Source organism: Grammomys surdaster, unplaced genomic scaffold (assembly GCF_004785775.1).
Source record: "Grammomys surdaster isolate TR1022 unplaced genomic scaffold, NIH_TR_1.0 127, whole genome shotgun sequence".
Lineage (NCBI taxonomy): Eukaryota > Metazoa > Chordata > Mammalia > Rodentia > Muridae > Grammomys > Grammomys surdaster.
This window is the reverse complement of record NW_021604585.1, coordinates 2,896,236-2,915,000: the sequence shown is the minus strand read 5'-3', so window position 1 is coordinate 2,915,000 and position 18,765 is coordinate 2,896,236. Positions and strand designations below refer to the sequence as shown.

The window sequence follows — 18,765 nt, the reverse complement described above, 5'->3', positions numbered from 1 at the left end:
TTAAACACAGGGTCTCAAGAACATAGCAATCCATGTGTAAAAGCTTTTGTTGGCTTTTTGTACTGTAATGTTCCAAAGGTGTGAAGCTATTGAAAGTCAGAATGTTAATAGAATAAAAATGGCTTTTCTGGGGGAGAAAAGCTGAGAAGCAAGAACACACAGTGTCTTCTGTTGCCTAAGTGGCTGACACAGTAAAGAGACACTTGGCTGGGAGCCGCCATATGATCTTCGGACAGTTGTAATCAAAGTGTCCATGTTCAGAGGTTTAACAGCTTTACTCAAGCTCTCCCAACTACCACACAACTTGAAGAAATGAAGTGTATTTCTCCTGGTTGAGAGGAAACTGGTTTTCAAGTAACACACATCTTCAGTGAGAGCCAGGCATGCACAGTGTGGTAGCTCATGCCGGCCCCAGGATTCAGGAGTTTGTGCAGAAAGATAACCAGGAACTTGAGGTCATCCTGGGCTACACAGTTAGTTCCAGGCAATCCTGGCCCAGAACCTCCCACTGGACTGAAAAGATGGTTAAGAAGCATGTGAATGGTGGGGAGGACCTGAGTTCGAAACCCAGCACTCATGTAACAAGCTGGGTGTGGTAGAGAGACTCTGCTCCAAAGGTAGAGAGTGATAGATGTGACACTTTTCTGGACTCTGCTTATACACAGGAACACACACACACACACACACACACACACACACACACACCACACACCACAACATACATCTCCCTTCAGGCAGTTTTAACCATTCAGTCTACCTGAAAGGTTGTCAGAGAAGTCCTTCTCAGGCAAGAAGGTTCCTAGCTAGCTCCTAGCTTTGTGACTTTGGGACGAGCACAATCCCTGGGACTTGTGTTATTTTACTAGGTAACTACATACCCAGCCCTTTGCTTCTGCACTTAAGTCCAGTAATGACATTAGATAAATAAATATACATTCGAACAAGTGAGAGATACTTTTCTAAAGGCTGCAGACTTTTCTTTTAAACAGTACCCCATGTTTTATGTCTTTTCTGCCAACTGCCCCCAGCCCTCCCACCTTTGTCCCCATTTACTTTGCCCCCCAGGTAAAGGGAGCTCTCAAGCCCACCTGTCCACTCGGCAGATGGCCAAACTGAGTCTTTCTGCTCTTCTTGACTGGCAGTATGGTGAGTCGGGGCAACAGCTCACCAAGAAAGAGGTGAGAAAAAGAACTGTCTCTCCATGAGGAAACTATGCCTGCAGATCTACTCTGCCTCCACCTAGGGCCTTTTCCAATCTCTCTACCCCACAGTGGAAAGTCTGGAGTACAGGCAGAAGAGTGACACAATCATTCATTTAAATTAGAAAACAAACCTCTCAGTACTACAAAAGGTTCTGAGATGTCCTAAGGTCAAATAATATGACATCAGAATCTCCACGTTTAGCGTGGAGGTCATTCCAGTGCAGCTGCAGAGCGCTGTTCAAGGGGTAAAGGCAGTGCAGCTTGGGTGGGTCCCATTGTTCCTCCTGTCTCCCTTCTATCTCCCCACATCCCCCCTGGCAGCACTGCAGACAGCAGAGGAGGAACCTCCACGCCCAGCTCCCCACAGAGTACCCAGTAACATGATCCTACAAACATGCAGAACAGAGAAAGGGAGGGAAACCTGCCCACATTAAAAAGAGGTCTTTCAAATTCATTAACTTTCACACAATGTTAGCCATTTTATGTGTGTTAAGAACATTTTATTCCTAGGCTCTGAAATGAATCCTTTCAAAGGTTAAATGGCTTTAGCACTTTCAGTGAGTGGGATACACACTTCAAACACAGATGACTGCTGGTACAAATGATACACTGAGAATCTTCATTCTGTTCACCTCACTACCTCAGGAATACTAACTACTACCGGTGTGTGGTGTGTGTGTGTGTGTGTGTGTGTGTGTGAGAGAGAGAGAGAGAGAGAAAGAGAGAGAGAGAGAGAGAGAGAGAGAGAGAGAGAGAGAGAGAGAGACGGGGTGGGGGGGAATGGAGTGTATCATGGTGGAGGTCAGAGGACAACTTCATGGAGCTGGGAGTGATGTGCTTGCCTAGCAGGGCCCTTTATGCTGAGTCTTCCTGAAGGCCATAAAAAAAGTTGTTGATTTTTTTCTTTTTTGCCTGTTTGAGAGAGAGTCTCTCAGTAGCTCTGTCTGTCCCGGAACTCTATGTAGACCAGACTGGCCTCGAACTCAGAGAGAGATCCACATGCTTCAGCCTGTTGGGATTAAAGCTGGTCTTTTAAGATAGATTTTTATATACAGGCAAACAAGAACATAAATGTTGCAAAAGTCGAGTTTTTAGGAGCACAAGAAAGCCAATTAATTCTTAACATACTAAAGGCATATGTCAATTAACCTAAAAATGGGTCATCCCTGCCTCACCTATTTGGATAAGCTACAGTTTACAGCATACACTACAGTGTGGAACTGAGCAAAACCAAGAAACTTTGAGTTGATCTGGCGAGAGCTATCAAAGGTCACATGTAGAATCACCGAGGGTCACACCCAGAATCACCGGAGTAGACAGTCTACCACTGTTCCAGATTCCAGTTCTCACCTAAATACGGCAATGACTTTAAGAACCTGTTTCCAGGTGAACAAGTAAAATAGACAAAAGAAACCACCATCACCACCACCACCACCACCACCACCACCACCACCACCACCGCCACCACCAGAACAAAGCTTTCTTGAAGTTGGGTGTTTAAAGGACAGTAAATCAGCCCACTGCTGTCCTGTTTTCTCCACAGCCAGACTGGAATAATACAGCCCTGGCTGAGGTGTGAATTACCCCCATTCATCTTAATGGGGTGTTAACTTCAAAGGCTTGTTTTAACCATTTAAATGCTAAGCTCGTGAGTAAACATTCTGCTAAGGAAAAAAAAGTACAACTTAAACACTCACTCTGAACATATGAAAGCAATTTATGGGTCTTGGCATTTTGTCTTTTAATTTAGCAAATAACTCTCCAAATGTTAGAAAAGTGTGTTTTGTGCATTTCTTAGTTTTATTTTAAATAGTTATTACCTAATAAATTATGACCATTAAGCCCATAAGGAGAAGGCCTATATTTCCCAGAAAATAATGTTGGGGCACTTGGACAAGGTTACTAAAGGGTCACAGTTGTTGCCAGTCTTCTCATCGGCTTCCTCCAAACTCACAGAAAATGTGACTCAAACAGGCAACCAGGCAAGACAGAATGTTAAAGCGGACAGACTTCACCAATGTGATAGTAACTCAATTTTGTGCAGTGTTACAAAGGATATTTGTCTCCTGCCAAACCTCCCAGGGCACTGTCTTAGGAACAGGTGACACAGTATTAATTGATGCCCAGCTGTCGCCACACTTAACATTTGCCCCCGGGGGCATCCTTACATCTGTTGTAGATTTAGGGTTATTTTGGTATTACTAGAGTTAAGATTTATTTAAGCAGCTGAACACCTATGAGTATTATTTCATAAACAGAAAAAAGAGGGGACAAGTAGCTCGTTAATAGATGAACTATCACCTGAAGCTGATGAGAGAGGCCAGGCTTGCCTGGGCTGGAGGCATGCTATGTGCCTGGCTTCAGGATGACGTAAGCAGAAGCAGCACACAGCTGGCGTGGAACTGTGGGAAATCACTAACCTCTGCTTCCAGGGCCAGCTCCTCAGGGGTGAAGGCTAAAGGGACGCACAGGGCAAAAGCTATGCAAGACAGAAGGTGAAAAATCCAAGACCTGTTTCCATGCCCTTGGGGAAAACGTCATTTTATTTTACTGCTCTACATAAGGGACCAGACAGAGAGAAGGGACAAACAAAAAGTAAGAAAGCCTAGATGGTCTGCATCTAACTTATCAGAGGCCATTTAACCCTCCTGACACAGTCCTTAAAAAATGAGTGTTAATTCACTTTCCTGGAATTGAAAGTAGAAGCCTAGAGATCAAGAGTTGTATGACTTTCATTAAGATCCAAACCCAGCCCCGCCCCCTAAATCCTGGCCTCTCCTCATTACACCCGAGTCGTCAACGTTCCCTTTGATCTTTTCAGAAGAGAAGCTCTGTTATCCAACTTTTAGCCTCTTTCCTAAGCAAGAGGACACCTGCAAAAGTGTTATTTCCATATATGCAAATTCTTACTTTGCATGAAATTCCCTACTTTACAAATCAACTGCAGCAGGAGCTTTGACTGATGCACCCTGGCTTTGGCAGGCTGCCAGACATGGGACCCTTTACCCAGAAGCCTCATGGCAGAAAGCCCTAGGTTCTAGTTTCCAACTGGGAATCATGTCAATGGGCAAAATGCAATGTTTTACAATTTCTACTAATTTCTAAACAACGACTGAGACAGACTATCAATATCTGTCTCTTTTCTGAATGATGTCACATATTATAATGACAATCTGAGGTTTGGAGAACTTTTAACCCACAAAAGCAACAGGAAAACCTCAGGTAAGACTGGGAGGTAGGGCCATACCCAGTGGGGAAGTCTCAGTTTCTCCACGACAGTATTATTAACCCACACACTAAGAATCATTTTTGTATATAAATGTAATACACCGATTCCTTAAAAAACAAACATAGATTCTTTATATGTTGTGGGGAGCCAGACCAACCCAAGACTTTCTCAAAGGCCCTCCTGAAAGGACAAAGGGAATTTTAGCTTTGTATCCTTGTCAAGGAGAGGATGGGAAGGCCTGTCTAGGGCAGCAGGCAATGCCTCAAGAGTCAAGGTTATAGTTTCTGGGACCCTGCTCTTCTGAGCTATGGTTGGTTATTGGTCCTTGGGCAGCTGTGTCTGAGGTATGCCATGTCCTCTTTGCCAATATGTCTGACCTAGCTTTCTGCTGACCCTGCTTCCCACCCCTCCAGCAAACAGAACATATGGTGATGAGCTTCTTAATAAACTAGCTTGCCATAAGCCATCAACTTATGTAGGATGTTTTGGTCCCAGTTATTGCTTGTCTGCTTTACCTCTTGTTTCCTTTATTTCTCAGTCCTGGACCTCAGTCTTAACACTTCATTGTTTGGGACCCTTATTCCTGCTGGTTTGGGTCAATACATATATTCTAGTTTTTTCTTATATGTGTGAGTATTCTACCTGCATGTATGTCTATATACCATGTGTGCGCTTTGTGTCTGCAGAGGTCAGAAGATGGTGTTGGATCCCTGAGACTGCAGTTACAGTTGGTTGTCAACTGCCATGTGGGTGCTGGGAATCGAACCTGAGTCCTCTGGAAGAGCAATGAGTACCCTTACCCACAGAGCCATCTTTTTAGTCCCTAATTCATCATATTTAACATTAAAAAAATTGCTCTGTGAAAGCTTGTTAGGAAAATGGAAAGGCAAGGCCCAGATTGATAGAAAATCTTTACAAATACTTATCTCATAAAACATAAGCATCCAACACACACACACACACACACACACACACACACACACACACACACAAAGATATAAAACTGAACAGTGAGCAAACAATCCAACTTAAAAATGGGCAAGAGTTAGACACTTATCTAAGAAAATATGAAGCGGTCACAGAACTGTGTGCAATGCCCATATCGTGCCATCAGGGAATCTCAAAACAGAGATGCCACTGCAACCCATTAAACTGGGGAGAACATACCACACCACACCAATAACACCAAATGCTGGCGTACATATGTGACTACAGGTTGCTTTCTCATGGCTGGCGATGATGCAAGATGGTACAACTGCTTTGGAAGACAGTTGGCAGTTTCTTATAAAACTAAATATACCTTCACAATGTAGCATATGCTTCTCGGTATTTACCCCCCACCCCCAAATTGAAAACATGGCCATGTAAGAACCTGCACACAAACATTTTTAGCATCTTTATTGATGGCTGGCAAAACTTGGGAGTGGTAGAAAGGTCTTCCATGAGGTGAGTGCATCAACAAACATGATACATCCATATAATGGGACATTACTCAGCACTGAAAGAAAACGAGGTATTAAATCAATGAAGTCAGTCTGAACGTTGCACGCAGTCCTACGTGATCCCAATCATGGCATTCTGGTAGGAAGATCAGTGGTGGCCAAGAATAAACCTTAATGTCAACCATGGACTTTAGCACCCCTGGGTGTAACACTCGGTACTCTGACACAAGGCATTCATATCAGGGAAAGCTACAGAGTTGGAGTAAGGAATGGAATCCCTCATTGCATTTGCTCAATATATCTGGAAACGTAAAACTACTCTAAAAAAAATAAATAAAGGTTACTTTTTTTTAAAAGTCATAAATTCCAGGTATGTGCCAAGATGGTGGCACAGTTCCTAACCCCAGCACTTGGCAGGACTCAGCAGCAGACAGACTGTAGCAGTGAATTGGTTAACCTGCTTTGGATCCTGGCAGGTCACACAGGAGCTGCGCTCACCCAGGAGCTCTTTGGATTCTGGAATGACAAATGTATACATTCTAGCTAATTTTGATATGCCTTGACTAACTCAGTGGCTGGTTACTTCCAATCCTCCCTGAAGCTAGCACATACTTCCCTCCAGTATTCCTGGCTTAACACCTTCTAAATCCACATTTAATCTTCACTGCCCTGTCACCTAGTGGGGAGCACCACCCCGCCCCCCCCCCCCCCCCCGGGGCCTTTTCCCTTTCCACCTACATTGCTGGATGGTTTCTCTCCCACAGCTCTTAAATCTAATCCCTCTGCCTTCCGAGTCATGGCGATTCTCTTCTTCCCCTCTCTCCTGGTCCCTTGCCCACACAATCTAAAAGTCCCACCTCCGTCTTTCTGCCCAGCCATTGGCTGTACGGTAATTCTTTATTATCAACTGAAGCCAGCTGAGGGCAGGGTCTGGAAGTGCGGCTTTGGGAGCTGAATTAAGACAAAGCATTAGAACCAATTCCCCTCAGGGAAAAAAAAAAGAACCAATTCCCAACAGCAGACCTCGGTCAGTTCAAGGTCAGCCTGCTCTACACAGCTAAGTCTGGCCTCAAACACAAAACAAAACACAGAACACAAAACAAAACTCCCAAACAAAAGAGTGACTCTGTGCATTTAAGAACATTTCAAGTATTTTGAGTATTTCTAATTTTGGTTAAAATTAAAATAGCTAAATTCATACTGCTGCTCTGTCCTGCTTTCCTCTTAACAAATTTCCTGAGAATGTATATGTCATATAAGGCGCCTTCCATGATGATCCCTTCTTGTTTATAGAGGTAAGTTATTCTTCATAAAAAAATTTTGTTTTCATTTGTTGACCCAGTCAAAAATGATGAGCACTAAACTGAAGCTTCCAAGCACAACGCCTGCGATGAGCAGAAGCAAAGCCTGTGGAGACAAAGGGAAGTGGGTGTGAGCCTCCGCCCCCTCTGGAGCGGACCTTCATTCAGTGTCAGTACATGGGGGGTCTCACTCTGTAGCTCAGGCTAGCCTCAAACACTCAGCAATCCTCCTGCCTCAGTCCCCTCAGAGCTGGGATTACAAGAATGAGCCAGATTCTAAAATGTACTTTGTATATTAAGATATACTGTCTTCTTAGACATAGTAAAAAACAGACTATTCCTTAAAATGGAAGTCTTAAACAGTTGAAAACAACCTACCCCAAGCTTTTTCAAGGAGAGTAAATCCTCTCGGCTGAGTTTAAGATAAAATAATCCTGGGAACACAAAAATCAAGCATGTCGATGTGCTGGCACCTACAAGGGTAGAGAGGAAAAAACAAGCCATTTCAGTTTGAGAGTGATGACTTTATTGTCCCTCTTACTTTTGTGGTGCTGGAAATCAAATCTGTGGAGCCCACCACGGATGAGACTTCCCATCCCTTTTATTACATGGGTTTCTTTTTTAAAGTGGAAAACTTACCAACGACACCAAATACGTTTCTAATGTCAGGAACATATATGGCAAGTAAGACAATGATGACGTTGAGCGCTACTGTGGTCAGAGAATGCCGAAGCCAGGAAAACGGATAATTTGAGAAAAGTATCATCATTAAAGCTTTTCTGGCCTATAGAGCAGGAAAAGAAGACATTCAGGGAAAGGGAAAGGATGAAGGGCATGGCGTTTGCTTAGAGAAACACATGTATAGTAACCATAATATTGTTACCCCAGATCATTTGTACTCCCCAGACACAGCACACACTATTGTGCCGTGTTTCTAAACACATGAACCTTTCTGAGTGAGCTTCATAAAAATTATTTTTCTTAAATTCCACACAAAAGTTTCACAGGCAATTTTTCCAGGTTTTATAATTTAAAGAATTACAAACAGTAACACTGTGTTATGAAATCACAAAGAACAATTTTCATTAAATTCAACAGACAAACTTTCAAGCAGAAAAAAAACCTAAAACATGGCATGGAAGAGAAACAGCATTTTCTGTTTTATTTTTGTTATCTGTTCCATGGCATGAAATACAAAAACGTTTCCCACATCTTCCACTGCTAGGGCAACAGTGGGCAATCACAGCCCACGAGTTTATCTAGCCCTGGCCGGACCCTTGAGCCTGCAGTCTCACAGGGAGGGGCAAGGATTCCTGGAGGTCGCAGTCTTTAAGAACTCATATGAGTTCAAGACACCATGCAGAAGCCTTTCTACCCAAAGCTGTTGTTTTCATTTTCACGGACATTCTTAAGATTCTTATGTGCAGAGCCTGGATGCACAGTGGCAATCTGTTCTGCCTCTTATATTCTAGAGCGAGTATAAAGTCTTAAGAGTGAGCGGCTTCCCCGTAGACTAAGAGGAGTTCAGTTTTGCTGAATCGGCTTTCTCTTCTTTGTGCACATTCTTTTGAAAACAGAATATAGGACTAAAACTTTAGAACTATAGTCTCTAAATTGGAAACAAAACTGAGGGAGAGGTAAATCTAAACTACATCTCAGAAAGCACAAATTAGCTTCGAGGTTCAACTGTTATTTTTGTGCTTTCATGGGACCATATGCTAGTATGAGGTCTTGGATCAATTACTTGACAAATGAATAAGATACACAAGGCTAGATGTGATTCAGAGGTTCTGGTCTGCAAAGCATTAGTGTTGCCGTTTTAGGAGCCACGACACTGAGCAACAAAACCTTCAGGCGTACTTACAGGGAAGTGGATTAGAGGAACTGTCAGAAGCACAGCGAATAGTATGCATAACTTCACAGCCACGACAAGAACGTCATGTGGCAAGTATCTACTGTAACCCTGTAGCAATTCTGACTCCACTTTGTCTGTGAATACATTAAAACAACAACAGCAGCAGCAATCAGGGTCGGATAATAAACCTTGTACCACTATGCCAATAATACCAAAATTATTTTCGGTTGCATCACTGGATTGTACTAGCTTGAATGCCATTCTGAAATTAATTTCTGGCCTTTTTCTCTCTGTACTAGGAAATACAAAGATACTAAGTATTTTCTTGAGATGTACACTACTTTCTGAAATGTATTACAGAATGTATGTCCTTATTTGGGGGTGCCTGTGTCGTCACACACATGTGGAGCTCAGAGGACAACAGGTGGGACTGGGTCCTTTCCTTCCACCATGGGTCCTGGTATCAGACTTTGGTCAATAGGCTTGGTGGCAAGTGCTTTTATCTTCTGGAACATCTTGCCAGCCTATATAAATGTTTTTGTATTTTTTTTTTAAAGAAATTTTAAATCAGGACACAGAGAATCTCCTAAATTACGACTAAAACATATTTAAAAATATCTCCTTAACCAGGTGTGGTGGTGCATGGCTGTAATCACAGCAATGGGAGGCAGAGGCAGGTGGACCTTTGTGAGTTTGAGGCTAGCCTGGTCTACTTAGCATGTTCCAGGCCAGTGAGGCCTAATCACAAAAACAAAACAAAACAAAACACAAACCAAAGCAAACTCCTTAGAACTTGTCCATACTGTTAAGGAAAGGGTTTACATACTTGTGTCTAAGAAGTGCTTACATGTGCACTGGTGAATTGGTCATCATAGCAATATGAAGTATGAAGGCTCGAGAGCACCAGGCAGTCTGCCAGAGAGCACACAGGAGGGAGGCAGGGCAGAGTACCGCACACTTTTGTGATAAAGTGACCCCTCAACACTGTTTCTCGGATTCCACGGTGTTCTGTGTAGGACTATACTCCAGGGACTGCTTCCACTTCTGCAGAGTGTTTTGTGCAGAGTATCAGCCTTGTCCATTTTTATCTTTCGTAAAAGAAAGAATGAAGAGATAAGAAAATGGCTTGTTTAGTAAGCCAGGTCCATTCAGAGACAAGACTGAGAGAGGCCAACCAGGCTTTCTATCTGGTAGCTTCCTTCCATGCACACTGTTTCCCTCACCCAGGTCACCTAGGGAGAATGAGGGTGTTCAACCACACCTCAGGACCTATGGACAAAGATCAGTTTGGACTTAAAATAGGATAGAGTTTTTAAATCCCATGGACTGGGATGCCGGACTGGATAAAAGAGAAAAAGTGTGCTGCACAGGATGTCGTTACTCATTCTTCTGACCAGCTCTGGCCACTGTGCCTTCCAGACTAGAGACTGTAACCTCCAACTGAGAGTCAGAGTAAATCCCTTCTCCCTCAGGTTGCTTGGCATCTCATGTGTTTTGCTGGAACAATGAGGGACGTAACTAAGACAGGAAGAGGGGTGTATTATGATCCGAACTACACACAAGCACACAGTGGACACAAATAGCAGAAACACAAAACCCAGAAAATCAGTGCCATAATCACTAAAGTAATGGAGGCTCTGAACCAGGCTCGCAACCACAGGCACAAGAGCGGATGGTGAACCAGACTAATGACTACAAGCACAGGAAAGGACAGTGAACCAGGCTCGTAACCACGGGCACAGGAGAGGACGGAATTGTCTACAGTGTTAGACAAAAATTAGAGAATGAAGAATGGGGCTAGGTAGGAGGACTGGGAAGAGCCAAGAAATCTGGATCCTATTTCCAAATCTGTGAGATACTTGTGAGTCTTTGGAGAAATATGGCAAACTACTTTATTTCCATTTTCTGAGTCGTAAAATGAGCTATTAACACTTCTTGCTTAACAACCTCACAGACATTAAAATGGCCTGGTTACCCAACGCTTGGGCACTGGGCTGGCTCACAGAGGAGCGCTTTTCCTCTTTAACATCTGTGATTAGAACCAATATTATTAATGTGGGTTGATACGTAGAGATCCCTTTAGTCTGACAGAAGTCATAGTATGATATGTCATAATTATGACAGGCCATAATGACAATACTGAGCTTTGAAAGTCTAGATAAAGATTCCACTGAGTTCTAAAAGTATTAATAACTACATTTACTAGAAGTCCTTCTTTCCCAGGGTAAACCTTCTGAGTTAGCCACTCTGCATTCTTACCTAAGGAACAGATTATAACTCTCTTGCCTGGACTCAGAGAAAGCATCACAAATTTCTGAAAGGATCTAATGGTGATTTTTGCAAGTCATTTGGACCAGTGGCATCATGTGTCTGCCTGCTTAACACACCAAGGAAGATGTCTATAAGGTAGCAGAAAGAATACTGGCGTGCATTTACAAAATCTGCCTTTAATTCCAGGATAGGCCACTTTACTGATAAAACTGCTAACCTAAAAAAGATGAATTGTAAGCTTGAACTTTAGGTGAGGCCTACAAAACTGACCATTTCCTGCTGACACAGACGGCTTGGACAGCTTAGACTACACTGTTTAAAAGCCACAGTAGAAGGCGTTTCTTCATTGTGATTAACAATGGGGCAAAGAACAAACTATCACCCGAGTGCCTTCTGTCTATGGGAGGGCGTTATCTGTCAGCCGCCTACCCAATGTGTGATCCTATCGGCTGTGAATTCCTTCAGTGCACAGCATCTGGAAGCTCACGGGCTATGGAGAAGGGCTTAAGTAAGAGGCACCCTGACGGCTTTACTTGATAGCATGGCAAATCTCTGTCTAGAAAACATTTCATCTGTATGGATAACAGATAAACATATGATAGGGGCTTAGGTAAGCCATGGCTTCCTAAAGTTCACTTTAATTAGAACCCAAAACAAAGGAACACAGCCTGGGTTTTATGTTTTCCAAAGGTAGCAGAGTGTTGACGGCTTTGTAGATTTATAGATTTGGAGAAAGAAAGACAGAATTCAAGCTTCAGCTCCACTTCATATCTGGAGGTAGTGGCCTCATTAGTCAATCTAAACAGACCTGTCTTTGAGTTATGAGGATGGAAGCAATCTTAGTAAAACACCCAACCCAGCTCACAGGCTGAATCCCTTTCCCGCCTCCACTGAGGTGTTCCTTGTTAGGCTATCTAGAGCTCAGAAGCACTCAGTTAGACATGGGACTCTCATGACTATTTCTTAATTATCCTGGATATTAGTGGGAGACTTCTTCCAGGTTGTTCTATTGACCTACAGGGAGGGGAAGGGGTCTGTATTTATTAGGCACTGATCAACATTGAAGATTCCCAAACTGAACACAGGATGAATAGAATGATCTGAAAACTGAAATGTAAAATACTCTGAAATCCAAAACTCACCAAGCATGACACCCAATATTCTAAAACCATAAAGATTTATAGATTTGAAAGTCTTTTCATCCTATGAATCGAAGTAAGTGATAATCAGGAGTGTTTATAAAGGGTAATAATTGCAATTAAAGATATATGCAGCCGCCGTGGCATGATGTATCTTTTTGGAAGCCATGAAGCCCAGTTTTAGGATCATACCAAAGAAAGGTCCGACTGAGCTCAGTCTCTAGACTAGTAAACCTCACAGCCAAATGCAACATGTATATTTATATTCTGTTTTCATCTGATGAGGAGGAAGTCTGACAGTCTGCCTCACGTTCCCGGCCTGGGCGCAGGCACGGACGGCGTCCAGCCTGGGAGGCACACTTTCCTGGATGGTGTGAAAACGAAGGCAGAGATGTGCACAGCTGAGCCATTCTGTTGGCTTCCTGGAGTTGCTCTTCTGTAATTATTGCCATGGGTTACTCTCCTAACCTCGACGTTTATCGTCTAGAGTCTAAAATACTGGGTGTTTTTTTTTTTTTTTTTTTTTTTGAGACAAGGTCTCTTTGTGTAGCCCCGGCTGTCCTAGAATTCACTATAGAGACCAAGCTGGCCTCGAACTCAGATATCCACCTGCCTCTGTCTCTTGAATGCTGGGATTAAAAGTGTGTACCACCATACCCAATATACAATTTAAAAAAACCCAAAGCATTATTTTACAAAGACACTAAGATGCTTGAAATTTTATCTAAAAGTCTAAGAAAAAAAATTTTAGGGCTTGAGATATGGCTTAGCTGTTAAGAATGTGTACTGCTCTCACAGAGAACAGGAGTTTTGACATTCAAGTTGTGCAGCTCAAAGCTACCTGTAACTCCAGCTCCCAGGGACCCTCCTCTGACCTCCACAGGCACTGCATTTACACACACAAATTCATACTCAGCACAAACATACACATAATTAAAAATAAAGGCAAAAGTCTCAAAAGAGGAAAAAAATGTTTCTACAAACCTACAAAGTGATTTGTCAGATTTGCCACACTGCTGAAATGGCCTGAACAGATGACCGTATTAGCAAACGTCAGAAAGCAAGGCCACAGGTGGGGTGAGGGCATCGGTCCTTCTTTCGTCACATAATTAAGAATTAAGAATATACTCACCATAAAAAGTGAGGTAGCCAAAGAGTGCAGACACAAAGTAAATCAGGAAGCTCAATGCAATTGCTGTGTTGGTCACATTCTGCATCCTTTTCTTTGAAGGGCTGAAACAAACAAACAAACAAACAAACAAACCTAGTAGAGGTTGACAGAGCTAGTGATCTGAATCATATCTGAAGAAACGAAAATCACAGGCCAGTCAGGGACAATCATGAGTTCATCGATGACTATACACTAGAGTTCTCAAGTTGATACAGACAGAAGATGGTGTCACTGGTAACATTCCCAATGAGGACGAAATTAGCTCTTGGTTGATTTGGTGGTTTGAATGGGAATTGGCCCCCATAAACTCATGTGTTTGAATGCTTGGCTCATAGGGAGTGGCACTATTAGGGAGTGTGGCCTTACTGGAGGAAGTGTGTCACTGCAGGGGTGGGCTTTGAGCTCTCCTATGTTCAAGCTGCACCCAGTGTGGCACACAGTCTCCTCCTGATGCCTATGGATACAGATGTAGAACTCTTGGCTCCTCCAGCACTATGTCTGCCTGCACACTGCCATGTTCCCCACCATGATGACAATGGACTAAACCTCTGAACCATTAGCCAGCCCCAGTTAGATAGTTTCCTATATCAGAGTTGCTGTGGTCATGGAGTCTCTTCACAGTAATAAAACTCTGACAGTGCCTCGTTTGTTTGCTTTTGTAAGCTAACACTTAGAATTCAGGGCGATGGGGAAGAGTTCATAAATGAGAATGTGGCTAGATCTGAAGGCCACGGCGTTGTTCCACAGTACCTTTGGAGCTCACAGTAGATGGGCAACACTGAGGTATGGCAGAGAAATGAAAAGGCCATGGTCGGTATGGCGTAAACACTCTGAAAAACATTTAGAACAAAATATTAGTAATGCTATGCCATTTTTATTTGATAATAAACTCAGTTCTTTTTGTTTTAATTCCATTTTTATTTATTTATTTTTGTGTATGTGTGTGCCCACACACCCACACCACCTAGCACTTGCAGAGGTCAGAGAGTAACTAGGAGGAGTCATCAGGGCCTCAGGCTTGGCCTCAGGCATTCAACAATACAACTGAGCCATCTTGTCAGAACCAACAAGAAAGTTCTTTTTAAAGATGGGTGGCAGGGGGAGAGGCAGAGAGAGAGAGGGAGAGGCAGAGAGAGAGAGAGAGAGAGAGAGAGAGAGAGAGAGAGAGAGAGAGTGCAGTCATTAGCAACTACTATAGCTTATGGGTGGCTTGCTTACTCTGACCCCACAGTTGCTGGCTGGCCTCTCATATCAGTTGCTTTATTACAGTTACCATCTTCTACATTATTTGGATAAGATAAAACTAAAACTAAATTTAGGTAACATATAAATAGCTACATTTAAAATAATTTTTATTATAATTCCAGTCATTCTTAAGGTGTGCAAGATTTAAATACATCTCATTATCGAAGCAGCAAAAACGCCAATGCTTTCCAATCTGCTTTCACTTACTCGGTCCAAGTAAGTACTCCAAATAGAAGCCACAGCTTTGTACTGCCAGAATCCATGACCAAGTTCTTTCTTAATGAGCACAAAGATCATTAATTCTAGACTCGAAAAACTCCTTAGGATCCCATGTTATACATAAGCCTAAAGTTTCTTTAAAAATTATTATTAGAATACTTAAGAGCCGGAGAAAACTAGCACGCCAAATGTTATTGCCCTCTAAATGAAAGAACTGTCTTTAACAAATGGATGGTAATGATTTATTTTCTCTTTTCTGGTCTAAAAATATTTCTCCTTAGCTAGTGTTGGGCTCTTCACCAGAAGAAGTTCCAGATGAAGACGTCCTTTGGATATAGTACCTAGGAAGTTGTGTTCCTTGAAGCCGTATTAGGGAGTAAGAGTTTAACACAAGCTCTCTGTTTCATACACTGCTCAGTTTCCCAGCCTGTCAATTATCCTGCCCTGATCTTTAAGGTCCACGGAAGTCTTCGCCATGTGAAAGATGTGGCGACCTCCCTCGCAAGGCTTGGGAGTGATTTCTTAGTTATAAACTGGAGATGAAAAGGAAAGTTTTGCACGGAGGACTAACCACGTTAACATTCTATCCTGACAAAGCTGTGACGAGCAGAGGAGAGTCTGGTGTCCGGGACCTACAAAACAACATTTCAGTAGAAAAACAAAGTAGAGGAAGAGACTCTCAGAAACAGGAAGACTCTGCTTTTTCCACTGGAGCAAGGCAGGCACCATGCAAACAGCAGTCCCTGTCTATCTGCTCGTGCTCAGGGACTCTTCCAGGCATTTTCGGGTCCTACAGCTGTCAGAGTGGGCATGAGACTTAGGTTTCTGGTCTTTGCTCTGAACATCATAAATTCCCCTGGAATGCTGCTCAGAAGGTATACTGGCAGTACTCAAGTGCTGGCCCATTGATGAGGCTGTTTAGCTAGAGACCAAAGTCCTGCTCACCAGGGAGGAGTTTTTGATGTAATTGGCGATTTAGCTTTACAAGTCCAGAGCGCAACAGGAAAACCGTATCCACAGAGGACCTTACTGGCCAGACCAGACATTTGGTAAATCTGTTCTTTTAGGCAAAGGCCCATTTAAAACAGGCTCCATTTAAAAGCATGCCAAAAGAAAGAAAAGAAAAAGGTGGCTGTTTCATAATGGGCCACCCTGTGTTAAATAATATTATTCTTCTGGTAGGCAATCCTATACTTAGCACTTTCATGAAAATTAATTAGTTACAGGTACAAAGACCTAAGAGACCCTGTAACACAAATCTCTTAAAACTTGAAATGTGAAAAATCAAGCAAAAGTATCTGTTAATAACTTACACACCTCTTTGGAGAAACGAAAGAGCTTTGGGTTACAGTCATCTGTAGCGTTTGAAATCTGTTTAAGAGTATTCAGGGGAAAAGAAAAGCCAATAGGTATTAAAAGTCAGAATACATCAACAAATATGATGAATTTATTACTACTAAAATTTCAAATCAAATTACTTCAAAGAAAAGTTTTAAAATGCTATGTAACTATTACCTTTCACCAATTAGGAAAATAGTCATTTATTTTCCATTTCTTTTTTTAGTTGAAAAGTCAAAAATTTAAGAAAAGCTAAAAATTATTACCTGAAAGACAGCATTGATGCAATTTAAGGTCACAGGACAAGGAACGGCCCATTTTTTAATTACTACCTGGGAAAAGTAAATGCAACCAGCACTTAGATGATCTGTAATAAAATTCATTACAAGTTGATGTCTTCAATAAAGCCAAACAAGAGGCTAACAGAAGTTTCCTTGATGCTGTGATTTTCCCAGATAGAATTCGGTCACCCTTTAACATGGTCGCTGGGCGGAGGGAAGGGGAACAGGATGACAAGTGTGCTTTACATGTGATCAGTGGGGAATCCTGCCCATAAAAGACTGTGTGCTCCTGTGTCAGTTTTCAAAACTCCAACAGTCCCCTGGTTTTGTTTTTAAAGTGCAACTCAAGGAGGAAGCATGTTTTCAGTGATGACTGTGAAGGCTATTTATTCGTGGCAGTAGCAGACAGAGCAGAAGAGAGCAGGAATGAGGAAGACTTAGTTCCCAGTGTGCTCGCTGGCGTCCCGATGAACACAGACTCTCACCTCTTCAGTTCTCCCTGGCTGTGCTATTGGTGAGCGTGGAGAGAGCTGGCCAGAACACCGGCGCACAGCTAGGGAACTCCAGCTGGCAAAAATACATTTTTAAAAAAACAGAAAGAAATCCAGAGGGATGCTGTTTCCCAGACACCATCAATGGGCATGCCTCAGGATTGGCCTCTTAATTGTGGCTGCCTGGTTCCTACAGCCACAGTGGTGGCTGTGTCAACACTGCCATTGTAGCCCTTGGTGCAGGCAAATAATTACTCCGTAAATGTTTGCTCCAGGCTAAATCCCAGCATACAAAGGGGCAGAGAGAAGAAAGGAAGTATTTGTCTTTGTTGGAGACCAGTAAGTAAATGCTGTTCCTATTTGGAACTTATCTAGTTTGGGATTTTAACAAATTCAATCAAAATTTTATACAGTGATAAATCTAAAGAAAACACACACTTTTAGGATTAAGTTAATGAGAGAACCCAAGAGTCACTTTTAATTTAAAATCTAACCCCAAAGGGGGTGGGGTGTCTAAGGACAAACTGGGCACTTCCAGGTAAGTTCTCAGTGTAAAACCAACTGCAACCATCAATTTATCAAGAGGCAAGAACACAACAAGACTCTCATAATCTTTTTTTTTTTTTCCTGAAAAGTTGTTTCTGTTGGTTTGGTTTGTTAAAAGAGATGGAGTGTGGGTGAGATGAAGGTAGCTGGAAAAGCAAGGCCACCCCTGGGCTCTTTTCAGCCTTACTGATGCCACTCCAAATTCAGTGTCTCCCGCTTTCCTCTTACGTGTGTGTGTGTGTGTGTGTGTGTGTGTGTGTGTGTGTGTGTGTGCAGTCGGCAGTCGGGGGTCAGTCTCTGACAGCAACAGTGCCTCCTGGCTTCCTGAGCCTGCTGAACACCAGGCCTTGAACGCCAAGTCAAAATCCTTCAAGATGCAATATAGCCTATTTCATTGATTAGAAGGAATTATTGGCAACTTGATTTTATACTAACATAAAGTCCATTATTACAGCTAACTCCTGTGGGTCATCCCCACTTCAAACCTGTATGGTGGAATAGGGTGGAGAGAGACGCAGACAGGTGAGGAGTGGGCAGAGACCCAAGCACAAGAGAGCAGAGAGTCACAGGGAGTCCTTGCTTGGTGCTGAAGACAGACTGGGTAAGAAGGTAACTCTGGGGGATGGAAAGAGAATAAGAGAAATCACCGAAGGCACTAAAAATACTTCATGCACTTGCACAAAAGGCCCTTCCTCCTCCGCCCTCCTCGACAGCTACCATTTCTGCAGGGCAGCTCCCAGCTTACCGCCTCCCATGTTGCTTTACAGAGATCTCAGCAACTCTCCCCACCCCTCTCAATGCTGGTGACAAGAAGATAGGTTAGAAAAAGAAAGGATGAAGGCATCTGTTACTGTCACTTTGAGCAACTGCCAAACTGAAACGTGTGTTTAAATTATGATACTCTCAAAGGAAAATTTATGCTAAATTTTTAAGGAAAATCAGGCTCTGGGAGAACAGCTAGTAAAGACACTTTGATCTGCAATGTTTGATGAGTACAATTAAGAAAATGTTTTCTGGATTGATTCTATAAAATAT

At 42.7% G+C, this 18,765-nt stretch overlaps 1 protein-coding gene across 1 annotated transcript in view; it reads right to left on the bottom strand.

The window, feature by feature from the left end:
- Positions 1 to 6,735: 6,735 nt before the first annotated feature.
- Slc38a6 (solute carrier family 38 member 6) overlaps positions 6,736 to 18,765 on the bottom strand; it is a 57,212-nt gene continuing 45,182 nt past the window's right edge. Inside the window, exons 9-16 of the mRNA XM_028789632.1 lie at positions 16,679 to 16,744; positions 16,392 to 16,445; positions 14,361 to 14,440; positions 13,572 to 13,672; positions 9,039 to 9,163; positions 7,814 to 7,958; positions 7,553 to 7,647; positions 6,736 to 7,280 (exon numbers count right to left, since the gene is read on the bottom strand). Coding sequence (XP_028645465.1) covers positions 7,200 to 7,280; positions 7,553 to 7,647; positions 7,814 to 7,958; positions 9,039 to 9,163; positions 13,572 to 13,672; positions 14,361 to 14,440; positions 16,392 to 16,445; positions 16,679 to 16,744 — 747 coding nt within the window. The 3' untranslated portion in view covers positions 6,736 to 7,199. The remainder of the gene's footprint in view (positions 7,281 to 7,552; positions 7,648 to 7,813; positions 7,959 to 9,038; positions 9,164 to 13,571; positions 13,673 to 14,360; positions 14,441 to 16,391; positions 16,446 to 16,678; positions 16,745 to 18,765) is intronic.